Source organism: Felis catus, chromosome B1 (assembly GCF_018350175.1).
Source record: "Felis catus isolate Fca126 chromosome B1, F.catus_Fca126_mat1.0, whole genome shotgun sequence".
Classification (NCBI taxonomy): domain Eukaryota; kingdom Metazoa; phylum Chordata; class Mammalia; order Carnivora; family Felidae; genus Felis; species Felis catus.
The window spans coordinates 69,034,785-69,054,217 of NC_058371.1; the positions used below are offsets into that span (position 1 = coordinate 69,034,785).

Below are 19,433 nucleotides of genomic sequence, written 5' to 3' on the forward strand. Positions count from 1 at the left end.
CTCAGTCAGTTAAGTGTCTGACTTTGGCTCAGGTCATGATCTCACAGCTTCGCTCATGAATTCAAGCCCTGCGTTGGGCTCTCTGCTGTCAGCACAGAGCTGGCTTTGGATCCTCTGTCCCCTTCTCTCTCTGCCCCTCCCCAGTTCGTTTTCTCTCTCTGAATAAAAAAACTTAAAAAAATTTTTTTTTCAATTTTCCCTGAGGCCGAAAACAAAAGAACTCCCCTCCCCCTCCTGCCGATTCTTCCAATTCTTTCCTTTAGAAAACTCAGCTGTAAACCCTTTCTATGTCTCTCTGAGATATAGGAATGTTTTTAAAAGTCTTATTTAAGACTCCTGCCAGATCTGCATCTCAGAAATGTGTTTCTCCAAATATGGAGACATATTTGAAATGTAAACACCACGGAGAATGGTGTCCTATTTCCCTGTCTCTGTGGGAGTCTGGGCTAGGTGCTTGGTTCTAAGTTATAACTTCCTGCTTGTCAAAAAGATACAAGAAATTTTATTTTTCCTCTGGATAAAGACACTTAAACTGTATGTAATGGACTGTATCTGTGTGGCTATGTGAGAGAATGATATTTCTTTCTGTTTTGGCAATCTCCCTAGCAGACTGCCTGTGACATGCATTGCAGTCTTGGTTTAATGCTCATTAAATAATAAAACTTTTTTTTTATAACTTATACAGATTTTTCTGGGTTTGTAGGAGATTTTATCTATCTATCTATCTATCTATCTATCTATCTATCTATCTATCTATTTTTATTTATTTTGAAAGATAGAGAGCGTGAGTAGGGGAGGAGCAGAGAGAGGGGGAGAGAGAGAATCCCAGGCAGGCTCTGTACTGTGATCGTAGAGCCTGACGTGGGGCTCGAGCTCACGAACTTTGAGATCATGACTGGAGCAGAAATCAAGAGTCAGAGGCTTAACCAACTGAGCTACACAGGAGCCCCAGTAAGGGATTTTATTTTTAATCATTTCCCCAATAACACTCAGTGTGAATCAATAGTATGGTATGTTTGCCAAAAGAGTTATTTTGAGAGAAACAGAACAGATTCCAGAATGAAGAAGGCAATAGCTCTTCTCTTGAAGCAGTTTTTTCATTTGGGGTGCCGCTTTATAAAGAGGATAAAAAGGGAAGAATCTCAGGGCACTGAGGAATACTGAAGGAACTCAAACTATGTACATTATGGTTGAAAGAACTGAGAATATTTAACCTAGGAAAGAAAAAACACCAGAGTGAAAGCGAGGAAGAAGAGAGGAGGGCATAATTATAATTGGAAAACTGTCCTTGGAAGAGGGCACAGATTTGTTCTACATGGGGTGAAACAGAAGATATATTTCTATTCAATATAAGAGAGTACTATCAACAATCCAAACATCAGATAGAGATTATTTCACTCCCGATGGTGTTCAATTGTAAATTAGACAATCACTTGATGAAGGTACAAAATAAGGAATTCAAGTACTCTTTGGATTAGATCTTTTCACGATTCCTTCTAATCTTACAATTCTGAAATTCCATGGCTTTTCTCAAATATCTATTTCTTTACATTTGTACTATCCTTGGTTTATATTCAAAAGAAAAGAGATTCTTATAAATATTAAAACCAAAATAAAGCTGTACAAACCTCAGCAGCAGCATAACCAGGGTATACTTCAACACCAAGGGCTTCTGCTTGTTCTCCCATCCAGCTTACTAAATGTCCCAAGCGGACAATGTAATTGCCATGATTATTCATTGGAAGACCTACAAATATATGCTTATCAGTCTGACATTTTATGAATAAAATATCTAAATAAAATACACAAATGCTTAACTTAAAAATTCTAATCAATATAGGGGTGCCTGGGTGGCTCAGTTAGTTGAGTGGCCGACTTCGGCTCAGGTCATGATCTCACGGTTCATGAGTTTGAGCCCCGTATTGGGCTTGCTTCTGTCAGCACAGAGCCTGCTTCAGGTCCTCTGTCCCCCTCTCTCTCTGCCCCTTCCCCACTTGTGCTCTCTCTTCCAAAAAATAAGTAAAACATTTTAAAAATTCCAATCAATGTATAATTTCTGTGTAAATATACACACTAATGGTCATAATTTCATTTATTTTCTACAATTTTGGCAAAAATTCTAATCACTAAATTAAAAACAACATTACAACACTAAATTAAAATTCTGAGTGGCTTACAAGGCTATCTCAATTGTTCTAGACTAAAAGACAAAGAACCAGGTTCTATTCTTGTTTTACTACAAGTTAGCTATATAACTTTGGGTAAGTCCTTCAAATCTCTGGGCCTCAGTTTTCTCATCTGTAAGAGGAAGGGATTTCACCAGATGAAATGTAGTTCCTTCCATGTATGGAATTCTAAGATACTACAAATATTTATCATACCTTACCTGGAAGAATTGGCACTGGAATTCTGTATTTCTCCGTTAAAATTCCAAATCTGTCTTCTGTTACGGGAGTGTTAAGTGGAGCCTGAAAACAAAAGAAGGAAAAAGAAGGAAATTTTTAGTTCATATTTGTAATGATAAATAGAAATAATAAAAAAAAAACTGTCAAAGGGAAAGTGAACTACTTTCCTCATTTTTCTTTCATCGTTTCCTTTAGAAAACTTGGAACTATAAATCCTCTTTGTCTCTTTGAGATGTTTAGGAATCTTTTTAGAACCTAAATAAGCCAGTTTTACATCCCAGAAATGTCTTTGTTGGGGGGGGGGGGCTTGGAGACATCTTGGACATGGCTTCCTGTCTCCCTCTCTCTGTGGGAGGTTAGCCTAGGTGCTTGCTCCAAGTTGTAACTTCCTGCTTGATGAAAACAGAAGAGAAGTTTTATTTTTCCTTTGGATACAGACAATTAACATGTATGTAATGGATTGTATCTGCTCAGTTGGGCTTAGAAAATCTTTTTCTAATATAATTGATACTATAGCAATTCAATGAGATCTATTTTTGATACAATATTGTAAAAAGGAAGTTAATTAGGTATAACTAAAGTATTTCTAGTTTAAAGGAGCTTGGTCTTTTATTTTAAAGTCTTTTCTTTAGTGTTTATTTATTTTTGAGAGAGAGATCAGGAGAGTGTGCGAGAGCGAGGGACGGGCAGACAGTGAGGGAAACAGAGGATCCAAAGTGGGCTTTGCGCAGATAGCAGGCCGATGTGGGGCTTGAACTCACCATCCTGAGCCCAAGTCAGACACTTAACTGACTGAGTCAGTCACCCCAGTACCCTGAGCTTGGTGTTTTAGAAAGAAAAACATAGATGAAATTTTTGGAATTCAATTTACTCCATACAGAAATAATACAGAAATCATATAATTTTTGACCTTTACAAAGTATATTCACAGGTAGTGAATATTCTAATGTTGGCAGATATAACATAACCCATCTTATAGAAGAAAAAAACTAAGACATGTAAAGTGTAAGATTTTAAACAAGGTCCTACAAATTATGAAAGCAGTAAAACTAACACAGTTCTCTACGTATCATACCAGTGCCTTTTCTGCTTAGGTTATGAGAGGCCATATTAATTTCTTTCTTTAGACCATTTGGTTAGACTATCCTCTTTGGCTTTACATATTGCACTGTTCCAGGAAATTCACAGAAAGCTTTAATAAGAACAATGATATAAACACTTATGGAACAAGTTAGGCAATACCCTCAAAATCTGATAGGACTCAATTTTTTTCATTCTTTTTAAGTTAAAAAAATACCTATCTATAATAATCCTCTAAGAGGTAGAATTATGTGAAAAGGGTTTTCCATATTCTATAATTTGGAAATAGAGATAGAATAAAGATTATACTTTGTATAAAAACCAATTTTTTCATACTCCCTTCTCCTTCCAGTCTGGGAATAATTCTTCAAAAGCACGTGGATCCAGGCAGGCCCCTGAGAGAGTATGAGCTCCTATTTGAGCAGCTTTCTCTACGAGACACACACGGATGTCCTTTTCATGTTTAGTAGCCAGCTGCTTTAGACGGACTGCTGCAGAGAGTCCTGCGGGGCCTGCGCCAACGATAACTACATCTGCTTCTTCCGCAAACCTCTCCATGTTCACTCCTGGAAGGAAAAAATGTTTAAAAAAATACATGAAAATTCTGCGATGAACATGATCTGATAAAAATCACATACTGGGTTACAAATACTATACTGTACTAAGCATTACTTATAGAAATTGCCCCTCTGCTTTGCATGAAAATTATACTAAGTATATTAGTGTATTAATTGGACGTTCTGTTAGGTTCTTTTCCAGTGTAGATCTTACTTTAGCTTCTAGAAGCCAACTTTTGGCTTTGGGATTTACTACTATAAACTTAGCAGATATTTGCTTATCTCAATATCAGTAAGTGATAGTGTTGGTAAAGCTATGAAATATTATTAGATGATTTTATACTATCATGAAAAATATTTCTCTCCACAAAATGATACAAAGTATCTAGAAAAGCCTAGACTCTTCTACAGAAATTATTACTTACCTTCCCATCGCTTGTCTTTATCCCGGGGATAAATAGTATAGTGGGTAGTAATTCGAGGTACAACAGAAGTTGAAGACCATCTTGTACCACACAGAGGTAGATAATTTTTCTTAATTTTTAAGGCATGAAAGCACTGATATGCTGCATGAAAATTATGAACATTATTATTTCTTTTTCAATTAGCTTTCCTCAGGAATAGGCTGAAAAAAACATTTTTTAAGAGAAAAAATTTCTAAGATTGGGAATCAGATCTGGTTTTTGTTAAATTTTCTATTAATTAGCCCTAAAACCTTAAATCACTTAACCTTTCTAGATTTCAGTTTCCTCATCCAAAAAACGAAAGGGTCATTAGATGATGATTTTTATTTATTTTTTTAACATGAAATTTATTGTCAAATTTGTTTCCATACAACACGCAGTGCTCATCCCAACAGGTACCCTCCTCAATGCCCATCACCCACTTTTCTACCCTTCCCCACCCCCCCCCCCCATCAACCCTCAGTTTATTCTCAGTTTTTAAGAGTCTCTTATGGTTTGGCTCCCTCCCTAACTTTTATTTTCCCCCTTCCCCTCCCCCATGGTCTTCTGTTAAGTTTCTCAGGATCCACGTAAGAGTGAAAACATATGGTATCTGTCTTTCTCTGTATGACTTATTTCACTTAGCATAATACTCTCCAGTTCCATCCACGTTCCTACAAAGGCCAGATTTCATTCTTTCTCATTGCCAAGTAGTATTCCATTGTGTATATAAACCACAATTTCTTTATCCATTCATCAGTTGATGGACATTTAGGCTCTTTCCATAATTTGGCTATTGTTGAGAGTGCTGCTATAAACATTGGGGTACAAGTGCCCCTATGCATCAGCACTCCTGTATCCCTTGGGTAAATTCCTAGCAGTGCTATTGCTGGGTCATAGGGTAGATCTATTTTTAATTTTTTGAGGAACCTCCACACTGTTTTCCACAGTGGCTGCACCAGTTTGCATTCCCACCAACAGTGCAAGAGGGTTCCCATTTCTCTACATCCTCTCCAGCATCTATAGTCTCCTGATTTGTTCATTTTAGCCACTCTGACTGGCATGAGATGATTAAGGTAACTTTTTGATCTAAAATTGTATGATTCCATACGATGTCTTATATTTGGAAATCTGTGTTCACATTCTGACCATATCAATACCGCATTCAATTAATAGTTAGGTCTATGTTGTTGAGCCATTAGTTGTGCATGTACTGAAACACACTATACTATTTCCTAGATGAACAATTAAAATTTTCTTCTTAATGTTTATTTTTGAGAGACAGAGAGAGACACAGCACAAGTGGGGTTGGGGCAGAGAGAGAGGGAGACACAGAATTGGAAGCAGGCTCCAGGCTCTGAGCTGTCAGCAGAGAGACCAACGTGGGGCTTGAATACATGAACTGAGAGATCATGACCTGAGCCTAAGCCAAAGTTGGATGCTTAACTGACTGAGGCATCCAGGTGCCCCAGGTGAACAATTTAGTTAGTTTCTCCTCATTAAAGCAATGTTTTCAAACTATAATATTTTAGAAGTATCTAATAAACTAATTTTTCAATATAGCTCGTATCAAGCCTAACCTATAAATAGGATGACCATATAATTTATCAACTGGATACTTGTGAGAGTAAGAAGGGGCAGTACTAATTATGCTGGCACAATGCAGGCAAACTAGGTTTTATGGTCAGCCTTTTAAAAAATTAACTCTCCCATATGGCAGTATCTTCTGAGAGCCTCAAAAATGTACCTATACTTTAAGTTAGAAAATAGAAATAAACAGAAGTGTGCAAAGATTTATCTGCAATAATTTTCTTTAAACCTCTGTTGTCCTAAAATCTTCAACTCTATCTCCTCCCTCCCTTATCTGAAGCAGATACTCTAACACACCAAACATCATAGAAAGATAGAAGCAATTAGGTGGGAACTTCCCTATTTCCTTGGCAACAACTTCTAATGTAATCTGTATTTGTATCTACTCTTTGTTCATTCTCTTAGGTTATAATAGATGTCGTTTCCCTTCACTTAGATTAATCCTTCCACCTGGATGATGAGGCTTATCCCTCCCATATTTGTAGGGACATCCCTCCATCTGAGGCCTTCCCTTTGACCTATATCTTCAATTTCAGTCTCTCTTCTCCGGTACTCTTCTTCATAATTTTTCCCATTATTAAAAAAAAAAAAAAAAAAGAAAAAAAGAAAAAGGGACAGAGAATCCTCCCTTGGGAATAGCCCTGAAAAGTATAAAAACTTGTATTTGGAGCTATAATAATTAAAAGTCTGTTATAGGAGAAGGGATAGAATAATCAAAGGAAAAGAATAAAGAGTTCAGGATCTGATGCCTGATAAAGATGCCATTTCTAATCAGGGAGAAGAGATGGTTACTCACTAAATCATCAAAGATAGGGAGAGAGTCATTTGGGAAAAAAGTGTACCTTTTTCTTCCTATCAAAATGCATTCCACTTGGCCTATAATTTTAACAGAAAAAGTCAAAGTATAAAAGATTATGGTGATACATCCACAGATTATTTGTTTCTCTGCTTCTGAGTGTAGGTTGCGATTAGTTACTAGCTTCCCACAAGTAGAGCATGAAAGGGAAAAATATTACTTTTACAGTGGAGAAATACAGCAGAGCCTTTAACCAAATGATCAAGTTTAGCATTATTGGCAATAAGATATGTTGGTAAAACATACTCCCTGATATGATAAGAAGAGTTCTTCACCTATGTGTCATACTTCCCCCAAAATCTATAACCTCAGTGTAATTATGAGAAGTCAGACAAATTCAGATTGAGGAACATTCTACAAAATGCCTGGCTAGTACATATCAAAAGTATGAAAGACAAGAAAAGACAGAGGAACTATCACATTGAGGTAGACTAAGGAGACATGACAACTAAAAGCAACGTGGTGTCCTGGATTGGATCCTGGAACAGAATAATAAAATCCAAATAGAGTCAGTAGTTTAGTTAATAGTATTACATCAATATCAATTTCTTAGTTTTGATAATTATACTATGGTTATGTAAGGAGTTAAGCTGGGCAAAGGGTATATGGGAACTCTGTGTTATCTTTACAATGCTTCTGTAAGTGTAAAATTATTTAAAAATACAAAGTTAAAAGATTAAGATTATGGTGATACAAAAGTTAACTCAAAAAGCTTCAAAGACCCAAATGTGAGAGCTAATAATTTTTTTTTAAACATGGGTATAAATCTTTGTGACCCTGGATTAGACGAAGGTTTCTTTGCTATGATACCAAAACCACGAGCAACAAAAGAGAAAATAGGTAAACTATACTTCAACAAAATAAAAACCTTTTATCTTCAAGGGATGCCATCAAGAAAGTGAAAAGATAATTCATGGAATGGGAGAAAATATTTGCAAATCATATATCTCATAAGGGACTTGTATCAAGCATATATAATAAACTCATCTCTAATAATAAAAAGACAACCAGATTAAAAAAGAGACAAAGGATCTGAATAGACATTTCTCCAAAGGAGATATATAAATGGCCAATCAGCACATAAAAAGATTCTCAACATCATTAACCATCAGGGAAATACAAATCAAAACCACAATGAGACAATACTTTATATCCACTAGGAGGGCTATAAGCAGTAAGAGGGATAATAACAAATGTTGATGAGGATGTGGAAAAACTGGAACCCTCATACACAACTGGTGGGAATGTGAAATGGTGCAGCCACTTTGGAAAACAGTCTCCCAGTTCCTCAAAACCTTAAGCATAGAATTTCTATGTAGCTCTCCCCTAGGTATATACCTAAGACAAATGAAAACACACAAGAGCTTGTACATGAATCTTCACAGATGCATAATTCATAACAGCTAAATTATAGAGAAAATCCAAATGTCTGTTTGTGGATGGATAAAAGGTGATATATTCATACAATGGAGTATTATTTAGCAACAAAAAGAAATAAAGTAGTGATATATGCTACAGTATGGTACACTTTGAAAACATATTGCTAAATGAAAGAAGCCAGCAGGGAAAGATCACGTATTATAGAATTCCATGTATATGAAATATCCAGACTAGACTAATTTATAGAGACAGAAAATAGATTAGTTGTTGCCTAGGGCTGGAGAGGTTGAAGAGTGACTGCTAATGGTGTGAGGTTTCTTTTTAAGGTGATGAAAATGTTCTGAAATAGACTGTGGTGAGGGCTGCACAACTGTTATGTTTGTATTAAAAGCCATTGAGCTGTGTATTTTAGATGGTGTGATTGTATGGTATGTGACATATCTCAATAAAACTATTATTAAAAAAAGAATATTCACAACCACACACAATAAAGATTATGAGAAAAACACTGGAATTTTTTCTAACAGAGATGTGGGGCAAAAGGATCTCTCATCCATTGCTAGTGGGAATGCAAAGTGGTACAGCCACTTTGGGAGATGGTGTGGCATTTCTTAACAAAGCTCAACATGCTCTTATCAAATGATCCAGCAATTGCACCCATTGCTATTTACCCAAATGAGTTGAAAATTAATGTCCACACAAAAACCTGCAGTCAAGCAAGATGAGTAAGCTCTAGAGATCTGATGTTCAACATTGTACCTATAGTCAACAATAACATACATTTAAACATTTGTCAAGAGGGTCTATGTCATGTTAAGAGTTCTCATCACAATAAAATAAAAGAAAGAAAATGGCCAATATTAAAAACAAAGCCCTTCACATGAATGTATAGCAGCATTATTTATAATTGTCAAAACTTGGAAGATGTCTTTCAATAGGTGAATGGATAAACAGATACATTGGGGTGCATCCAAACAATAGAGTATTATTTAGCACTAAAAAGAAATGAACTATTAGACATGAAAAGACATGGAGGAAACTTAAATGCATATTAAAAGAAGGCAATCTGAAAATGCCAGTCTACATACTGCATGATTTCAACTACGTGACATTCTATAGATAAAATTATAGAGACATTACAAAAAAATCAGTGGTTGCCATGGGTTCTGGAAGAGAGAAGAAGGGATGAATATGTGGAACACAGGGGATCTGAGGGTAAACTACTCTATACAATAATGTAACTAATGGTGGATACATGTCATTACACATTGTCAAATGCACATAAAATGTACAATACAAAGAATGAACTCTAATAACAATGTATCAAAATTGGTTCACCAATTGTAACAAATGTACCACCAATACCAGATGTTAATGGGGAATGGGGGAAAGTTATATGGAAACTCTGTGTATTTTCTGCTCAACTTTTCTTTAAACCTAAAACTGCCCCCCCAAAACTAAGTTTATTAATTAAAAACAAAACAAATAGAAAAGGGCAACATGGAAAAAAGCAGTGGTTAAGTGCATAGGTTTTGGAGTCTGTTTACATTGTGTTTGAATTCATTAACAGCAACGAAACATTCAGCATGTTATTCTAACTCTGCTCACCCCATCAGCTCTAAAGTTTATGGTCAGTCTTTGCCTTGGAAATACTATGATATATAATCTAGTATAACTCTTACAAAAAGCAAGGGGCTAATACATATTTGATAACTAAATAGATATCTTCCTAGTTACAATTTTCACTGTAATTTGCAGGAACCTGCAAATCTGTGGTTTAATTTCCAAAAAGTAACTTGGGTTATACAGCGATAACAATAATAATGAGGCCTTTCCTGGTTTTTAACTTGTCTCTTATAAGGAAACATCTATCTGCAAATGAACAAGTTTCTTTTTCTTTCAAGATTTTATTTTTAAGTAAACTCTACACCCAATGTAGGGCTTGAACTCACACTCCCGATATAAAGAGTCACATGCTCTACTGACTGAGTCAGCTAGACATCCCAAAAATAAGTTTCTAAATATGGGCTATAACAAATAATTAGTAAAGATCAACAAAGACTTTTACATGGATTTGAAATATACAATAAAATTTACATTTTAATGGACATACTGAACAGTTCAAAATTTTCAATTTTAGGGGTGCCTGGGTGACTCAGTCAGTTAAGCATCCTACTTGATCTCGGCTTAGGTCATGATCTGAGGGTTCATGGGACTGAGCCCGGCCTCGGGCTCTGTGCTGATAGCGCAGAGCCTGATGCTTGGGATTATCTTTCTCTGCTCTCCCCTGCTTGTGCGTGCCTGCGCACTCATGTGCTCTCCCTCTCTCAAAGTAAATCAACTTAAAAATTAAAAAACAAGAATTTTCAATTTTAATACATCTTATCCTTCATGACCTTATAAAAATTGTGGGGCAGCTCATCCCCATTTACAGTAGATAAATAGGAATTCAGATGATCGCACTCAAACTCAGTCTCAATCCTTCCAACATCAGTCAAGCTCTGAGACTATGATCGGATTTGGAATGATTTGTGAATGGAAACTGTGCTGTGATGAAAACAAGATTTTTTTTTCCCTTTCTTTTCTAATTACATGGAGAGATAATTGCCTGGCATAGTCTAATTATTTTTTAGTACCTAATTGCAGAACTAGCATATTTTTATGATTTATTCTTTCCAATAAAATATTTTTTTAAAGCAAAAATCTGGCCTCAGAAAATCAATAAGTGAAGATTGTGGGAAACAGGAAGGAAAGAGATGTATAGTGGCTGAACTCTAAGGACTTTTAAACACTAAAAAATATCTTGGGGCACCTAGGTGGCTCAATCGGGTAAGCATCTGACCTTGGCTCAGGTCATCATCTCATGGTTGTGGGTTCAAGCCCCGGGATGGGCTCTGTTCTGACAGCTTGGAGCCTGCAGTCTATTTCAGATTCTGTGTCTCCCTCTCTCTCTCTGCCCTTCTTCCACTTGTGCATGTGCTCTCTCTCTCTCAAAAATAAATATTAAAAAAAAATGTTTTTGATAATCTTTTTTTTCAACGTTTATTTACTTTTGGGACAGAGAGAGACAGAGCATGAACGGGGGAGGGGCAGAGAGAGGGAGACACAGAATCGGAAACAGGCTCCAGGCTCTGAGCCATCAGCCCAGAGCCTGACGCGGGGCTCAAACTCATGGACCGCGAGATCGTGACCTGGCTGAAGTCGGACGCTTAACCAACTGCGCCACCCAGGCGCCCCGTTGATAATCTTAAAAAAAGAGTGGCAAGGAAACTAATTTTCTCTACTTACAGAGGCATACTAAAAATTTTAATATTGGGAATAATGTTTTAATTATTAGGTAACTTTTCACATATCCTAAATCTTGAAAAAAATGTATCTAAAATACATAAATAAAGATATTACAGGAGAATTCAGTTCTAGAGTTCAGTTCAAATAGAGCATTATTATTATTCAAAAGAATATTTATTAAATAATTATTTGTTTTATTAAAAGATATTAAAAATGTTTGTTTTGTGATGAATTGTAGTTTAGTGTATAGAAGTTATATCATTTGCTGCTGCAAACTGTTGACCTGGTATCAGACAAAACTAATTCTATTGCTTACACAGCCAGTGGTTTTCTTGAGAATATTTGGAATTGGGTAGTTTGATTTTCCCCAGGGGATAAAAATTAAAAAGTCATGACCTTTACTCCTTTTCTGAAAACAAATCTGGTACTCCACTTTAAACATCTGAACCATTAGGCAACTTGGCTGAATTTTGGTAGAGAAGGTCAAAAAGTCCACTGAACTCATAACATCACTGCCAACACATTTGTGTCCATCTCTTTGTTGCCAGTAGTGCTAACACTGAGCTATGAAAATGGCAATGATTTAAGTATCCATGGAAAATGGAAATGCTGATTGTGTTGGAATTTGGTTAAGGCTTGGCCCAAGAATGGTTTCAGCTAAATTAGGCAGTAGGGTAGATAGCATCTGACTACTTTGATATTCCACAAAACATAAAGCATATCTACACATTAGGTGTAGTAATACATGTATGAGTAACAGGAACTTTAAACAAAATTCTAATTTAACATATGGTAGCCAAATCTGACAAAATTCTACTTTCATAAAATGTACATAATAAGAACATCCGTGAATCTGCAGTATGTATACTTGTTTATTCCATAACCAAAAATTAAATAAAAGATAAAAAAAACTAAGACAACTGTGAGAAAATTCAAGATTCTGCAGTGAAGTTTTTTGAATTTTTAAACTTTTTTTGTTTTTAAGTAAAACCAACCAAAGACCATTCAACTGCATTATTATTATTATTATTTTTACTTAAGAGAAAGGGAAGGTAATGAGGTATTTTCACAAACCATTATGATGGTTCTAGGAGCACCCATAACACGGTAAGCCTCTAAAGTTAATTTTAGACAATGTAGAAAAATTTCTGGCTCCAGATGTAATCTGGTGACTTGGGGCAGCACATGGATGTTAATCATGATGTGACAGATCGGACTTCAAATTCTTAAGAATGGACTAGGCTGGGTGCAAAGACGAAAGTCAGTACACGACCAAGAAGAAAAACTGCAAATATTATTTTATCCATTTAAAACAATGCAACATATAACACCTGAGCTATGGGATAAGAGTTTTAGGACCAGGATTTGGGAATATTCGGTTCAGGAGTCCACCGGAGGGTCATGTTGACAAGGTTCCTCAGCCCACGACCTTTAACCTAGTTAATTCTTCCAATTGGGGCAACTCAATGGGGAGGAATTTAGGGTCCATTACCAGGCGCAGACAGCGTGGCCTTCGTCCTAGTTTAACCAGTGAACGCCAGGAGAGCCGGAGGAGAGAGGTAGGTGTCCAGCCGCACCCCCCTCCCCCGCCCCAGGTGTGGCCCTGTCCTTTTCGCCCTGACTCCTCGACCTTCCTCCATTTATCCCCGCCCGGAGTTCTCTCTCACCCGGGCAGGACAGCTTGGCTAGCGGCACCAACATATTCACTGTTCCCAGGACTGTCGGTGGGACACAACGGAAGGGCTGTCTGTGGCTCGCCGCGGGCGCTGGACCTCTAGGCCGCGGGGGGCGCCATCACCTGCCAAGCAGGACCAACACCTCCGCTGAAGTTTGCCTAGAGTACGGCCCAACACTGTGGCTTCACCGTGTTCCCGCCTCTTTCTCGCTCTGCGCCGGCGCCACGCATGGACGCGATGGCCAGCAGAGACTTCCGGGTCACGTTCCGAAAGAGGAAAAGGAAAGAGACTCTTAGTCCCAGCCCGCCCCCGGCTTCAGGCTGAGGATTGGTTCTGAGTTTGCGTCTCACCAAGGCGTGGTGAGGCCTCCGGGGGCTTGTGAGAGAGACCCACAGATCCGGTAGTGTAATGCGCTCGCATCAAAAGCAGTGGGAGGCGGCGCGATGCATACGGCATTCTGGGAGTTGTAGTCCTCTGCTCAAGCGTCTTCTGAGCCTGACTGGAAGTTTGCTCAAGAGCGTTGAGCTACAAGGTGAATTAACTGACATTTGATTGGCTGTCCCGAAAAAATGACTGGTATTCGCGGATTTGGCTAGAGACCCACTAGCCTACTGGGCGGGATTGCGGCCGGGAGGAGGCGGGGCTTCTGGGCGTTGGGCGCGAGCAGTTTGAAAGACTGTTGGTGTCGGTTCGGCTGCTAAGGTCGGATTCTGCAGTCCCAGCCCCGCTCAATGGCAAACCCTGAGGACGTGCGGATTTCTTCGCCGCCCCCGCCACCTCCTTCGTCTCCCTCGTCTTCAGACGCCTCGTCAACATCTTCCCCCGGCGTCCCAGTGAGTTTGGGCTGGCCAGTTCCAAGCAGAAGCAGCAGCCGAACAGTGGACCCGCTGGAGGAAGTGGAGCTGCAGATCGGAGACGTGAGTGTTGGTAGACAGGTCCCCATTCAGCCCTTTTTGGAAGACAGACCGTGGCGGTGCAAGGGAGAAAAGGACCAGGAGTCCGCGCACCCAGTCCGGCGCGTCTCGCGCTTCTGCCCTTTCAGAGTATGGGCTGGGGGATGGGTTGACTAAACTGGCGACCCAAGGCCCTTTGTCCCCCATCTATGAGGATTCCGCCTTTAGATTTAGTGTTGAGGAATAAGGGGTTATCCCTCCACCGCCCCACCCCTATTTTCTTTTAGTCTCGCCTTCTGGTTTCAATCACCCTCTGTAACCTGAAACCGTTCTGCTCTACTGCGCCGACACGTGCAGGCGGTGTCTGTGCTCTCCTTGTTGCCTGTTGGTGCTTAGAATCAGGCTGTGATTTCTTTCCTTGGGACTTAAGATCCCGCTGCTCTAGTTGGCCACCTGCCAGAGCCAGCTGGCAATGCTATTATTATCTGTTTTAGGCTTGCTGTGCGCTGGACCCAGTTTGGAGGGATTACTTAACTGCGCTTGTAGTCAAGATTGGGTTTCATTAAAGGTTAGGTCAAAAACCCCTCCCTATGATTGCTAGAATGCATAGTATGGTTTCTGTTGAATTGCGAATTCCCAGTGGCGCGCACACCCACCTACTCACCCATCACCGGAGTTTCAGTATAAAAAGACTCTTGGATGGGTCAAGTGAATGAGGTATGTAGGGTGTGATCCTCCTGGGAGAACTTTGTGGAATAGACCCTGTTGTGCAGACTGGAAACTGGATAATGAACTCGATTATCTTAACAAGTATTTGTTTGCTTGTTTAAAGATGACTAAAATGGTGAACAAAACTGTTTTTGCTGAACAAGACTGGTTTCAAGAGAATATGTAGACTGGACTGCTGATGTGTTAGTGTAGGAACAGTGTTATTCTATATTATAGGTGAAGAAAACATTTCTGTATGCTTGATTTTGTTCATTTTGATTTTGTTCATATATGTCAGCTCAGAGTATCTATTCTTTGTTCTATATATTTTCATGGTTTAAATAGCGTTCACAGGTAAAATTAGTGGAGCACTGCCCTTGTTACTAAATATCAGTGAGTTTTTTATTTTTTAGTGAGTTGTTTATGATGAAGTAAGTCTGTAGGTCCTTCTTCAGATACTTCTGGTCCTTAGTGTCAAGGGATCCAAGTCCTCTTGTTGAGTTAAATGAGATTCTAGTGTATTTTTTTTTTTTTACTTTCTTTTTTCTTTTTTTCTTTTAAAGATTTTTTTTATTTTAAGTAATCTCTACACCCAAAGTGGGACTTGAACTCAACCCCCAGATGAAGAGTTTCATGTTCTATGGACTGAGACAGCTAGGCACCCCTAGTGTATTTTCAGTTAAAAAAAAATACTGATTTGTTATGTTTGGTGCATAATGGATGCCTTTCCAGCAGACATATTTCCTCAAAGCTTGCTTCATGTGAAAGAATTTCTTGGGTTCCCTGAAAGAGCTGGTATTTTCGTTTGAAGATTTTTTTGTTACTTTTAAGGAAAATAACTTAGGCAATGGAGTCAAGGTTTTAAGCTATTTTTAGACTATTTATAAAATGAGATGAAAATCTTAAAAATAAACTTCTGTTGTTTCTTTTTTCTTTTCTTTCTTTCTTTCTTTCTTTCTTTCTTTCTTTCTTTCTTTCTTTCTTTCTTTCTTTCTTTCTTTCTTTCTTTCTTTCTTTCTCTCTTTCTTTCTTTCTTTTCTTTCTTTTTAAATTTCAGGCAGCATTTTCATTAACCAAACTTCTTGAAGCCACATCTGCAGTATCAGCTCAAGTGGAAGAGCTTGCCTTCAAATGTACAGAAAATGCACGTTTCCTTAAAACATGGAGGGACCTCTTGAAAGAAGGTTATGATTCTTTGAAGCCTGACAACTGATTTGGCTGTGTAATAATTCCTACTTCCTCATTGATGATATTTGCACGTGTACCATAAGTATAAGGTAGTCTCCAGTAGTTCTGTGTATTCAGAATGAAATTTTTTTGGTTTCCTTCACTTTTGTGAAAGCAGAATACTGATGTTATATTTGATGTTGGCAATATTTATCTTTAAATACTTTCTGTCCTCTAAACTTTCATAGTATCTTTTATGGAAGTTAATTTCATCAGTAGATATTGTTATCTATAGTTTTAATGGCAGAAAAAAAAATAGTTAAATCATTATTCTATTTGGTTTGCAAGAAGATGCCAAGAATGCCAGAGTTTGAAGTTGAGCTTTATTTTACAGACCTAGGGAGGTAACTTTAAGGCTACCAATGTTGGCCCAGTGCCACTAGGCCAAGGTCCCTGGAACTAATGATTGTGTCTTGTTTATCTCCAGCACCTAGAACAACTGTGTCACACAGCAATCAGTAAATGTTTGTTGAATAAAAGAGTTGACAGTACAGTTAAAAGCTGTTTTTTTTTTGTTCCTGTTTTTACCATGAAAATTGTAATTGTTTTTCTAAAAAAGTATTTGACTCAGAACCTCACTGACTTGAAGGAATACAATCTCTCTCTCTCTCTTTTTTTTTTTTTACAACAATTTGAACTTTGAGGACAACTTTTTAAAATATATGATAAATATTTTTTTATCCTTTATGATGCTTTCTAAAAAGCTTTTATTTCAGAAAATGAAAGCCTGTCTAGAAAGAATGTTTATATTTTTTCCTTGTTTATTTCTCAGGTTAACTCTTTTTGATGTTGTTGTATGTTTGGTTGTTCTCTTTAAAGTGCCTTGTCAAAATTATGGCTCTGTACTATTACTATTTGAGCTTTGCACATAATAATTTAAATTCTAAATATAATTCTAAAGAAATTACTGTGCTTTTAAGCCAACAAATTTAAATGATGTGATTGCTTGCATATAATTTGACTTTATTGACAATGTTCTACTTTACTTGTTCCATATCTTATATTCTCTCTGTCTCTCTTTGGTGGTTTGTGTCGACAATTAAGCCAACTAATTTTCCGTAATTTCTACACATCTTTGATAATGCATCTTAGTTCTTTGTAGATATGGAGTTGTGTACAGATATGTATTCTAAAGACCCACAGTGGGGTTATGAAAGGGGACAAATGGATGGGCAAAGAATAGTTTCATTGAGTATATTAGGTCATAGTTCTTGGTCCCCTTTTTTTTTTAATTTTTTCTTTTTAGTTAAAGATAACACAAATGGTGTGCTTCTATACCAAAGAGATACTTATTTTCATATTAGAAAAATATTTTTCTTACATGTCACAAAAATTGCAGTTTTTAAAATGTATAAAAATAAACTTGTTCAAAGCAAATTTTATTTCCATTTCTTTGGGTTCATTATTTTAAAACTTTTTATTGAAATATTTCGAACATAACAGGAAAAGTGAATGATTAAAGAATATATCCCTACCATACAGATTTAATAAATATTAGCATTTGGGGCAGCTGGGTGGCTCAGTCTGTTAAGCGTCCAGACTTCAGCTCATGTCTTGATCTCACAGTTCGTGGATTTGAGCCCCGCATCGGGCTCTGTGTGGACAGCACAGATCTTTGGCTCTTCTGTCCCTCTCTCTCTCTGCCCCTCCCCGCTTTTGCTTTCTCTCTCAAGAATAAATAAACATTTAAAAAATAAATAAATGTTAGCATTTGGCTATACTTTCTTCAGATCTATGTTTGTAAATGTCAGATACATTTGAAACTTTTGCTACCTCTTTGATCCCACCCCTTCTCTCCCCAGAGGTAACCATTGTCCTGGAGGTGGTGTATATTCTAGTTTGTGTTTTTATATTTTTAATACATGTGTATGTTTTCAAAGCACTACAAAATACTTTTTTGTGTATGTGGTAGCTAGCCTCCAGATGGCCACAATGGTCAGCCTCCTGGTATTCATGCCCTTGTATAGTCTCACATGTTGAATAGTGCTGACTTTAATAACTACTAGGAGATTGAAGAAATGCAGTGTGTGATTTCTGAGGCCATACCTTTGTCCATTTTTCTATTAGGTTTTGTCTTTTCCTTATCGATTTGTAGGTGTTCCATATATTGAATACTAACTAATGACCTGTTCTCTGTGTTTCAACTATCTATTGTAGCTTGTGGTTTATCTTTGTATTTGAGTGTGGAGTTTTCTAAATAAAGGCTTTTAATTTTAATGGAATCTTACCAATTTTTCATAATAGTGCTTTCTGGGGCTTGTATAGGAAATGTCATAAAGATACTCTCCTTTATGTCTTTCCAAAAGTTAAATTTTTGTTTTTAATGTTGAGGTGTTTATTCGTCTGATTAACTTTTGCTTATGGTGCGATTTTGGGATCTTGTTTATTTTTGTATGTCTTTTGCTGTTCCTTCAAGTATCAGTATTTCAAATGCTACATCTGTCATTCAATTACCATGTAAGTGTTTGGTTCTGAGCTCCATATTGTATTCTGATTTATTTGCTTAGCCCTATGCTAAGGTCCCCTATAACTTTTTCTGTTATAGCTGTATCATAAGTTTGATCTGTACTACTTTGATTTTTGTGTGTGTGACTTCCTCTCCCCACCATGTATGTTTTTATGTTAGAAAAGAAGAACCATCTTTGTTGATTTATAATTTTGTTGAATTGCAGTCAGCTTAGGTTAACCCCTGATTTCAGGAGGTGAGGCTTCTGTGGACACTCAGTTCATTCCTCATCACTAAAACTCATAGCTGCTAGTGTCAGAGTCTGGTATCCCCACAGCTCAGCTCTGTTGACAGTTTTTGTTGTCATGTGTGGCCCACAGAGAAGTTCATCTTATTTTTAATAGCGGCTTTTTAAAAAAGTATCCCTTTTTGTATTTCTTTTTGCTCTGCTTCATGGCAGGGGTTGGGGAAGAGCTCAAAACATAAACATTTACTTAAAGACTTAAGAAATTGTTTTCTTAACTAGGTAGCTCATTACCAGTTCTATATACACCTTAGAGGAAAAACTCAGTATTTTGATGTAATTAAAAGCCTCAAGAGGTTTTTGATAGCCTCGGTGGCTCAGTCAGTCGCTGGAGTATCTGACTCTTGATTTCAGCTTGGGTCATGATCCCATGATCCTGCTCAGCACAGAGCCTGCTTGGGATTCTCTCTCTCTCTCTCTCTCTCTCTCTCTCTCTCTCTCTCTCTCTCTCCCCCCCCCCTTTGCCCCCCTCTGCCGTTTGTGCTCTCTCTCAAAAAAAAAAAAAAAAAGGCCTCAAGAGGGTAAAAGTCACTGTAATGAAATTTTTAGTATTACAAATAATGTGTTTCAAAAATTCTGA

General features: G+C 37.5%; 2 protein-coding genes across 2 annotated transcripts in view; one reads left to right on the top strand and one right to left on the bottom strand.

Annotated features, from left to right (window-relative positions):
• Positions 1 to 13,433, bottom strand: part of ETFDH (electron transfer flavoprotein dehydrogenase) — a 32,086-nt gene extending 18,653 nt beyond the window's left edge. Inside the window, 5 exon segments of the mRNA NM_001290236.1 lie at positions 1,629 to 1,747; positions 2,387 to 2,468; positions 3,822 to 4,051; positions 4,468 to 4,608; positions 13,267 to 13,433. Coding sequence (NP_001277165.1) covers positions 1,629 to 1,747; positions 2,387 to 2,468; positions 3,822 to 4,051; positions 4,468 to 4,608; positions 13,267 to 13,300 — 606 coding nt within the window. The 5' untranslated portion in view covers positions 13,301 to 13,433.
• A 111-nt stretch (positions 13,434 to 13,544) lies between these two features.
• On the top strand, positions 13,545 to 18,325 carry CB1H4orf46 (chromosome B1 C4orf46 homolog). The gene is made up of 3 exons (XM_023252731.2): positions 13,545 to 13,807; positions 13,978 to 14,192; positions 15,934 to 18,325. The coding sequence occupies exons 1-3, from the start codon at positions 13,684 to 13,686 to the stop codon at positions 16,087 to 16,089; spliced, it is 495 nt and encodes a 164-aa protein (XP_023108499.1). The 5' UTR covers positions 13,545 to 13,683; the 3' UTR covers positions 16,090 to 18,325.
• The last annotated feature ends 1,108 nt before the right edge of the window (positions 18,326 to 19,433 follow it).

What these genes read in the sequence shown, in the direction of transcription:
- CB1H4orf46 (XM_023252731.2), top strand. Translation starts at nt 13,684, where the DNA reads ATGCGCTCGCATCAAAAGCAGTGGGAGGCGGCGCGATGCATACGGCAT. An exon ending in CAAGAGCGTTGAGCTACAAG is followed by an intron (nt 13,808 to 13,977) that starts GTGAATTAACTG and finishes TCGGCTGCTAAG; the next exon opens with GTCGGATTCTGCAGTCCCAG. An exon ending in TGGAGCTGCAGATCGGAGAC is followed by an intron (nt 14,193 to 15,933) that starts GTGAGTGTTGGT and finishes TTTAAATTTCAG; the next exon opens with GCAGCATTTTCATTAACCAA.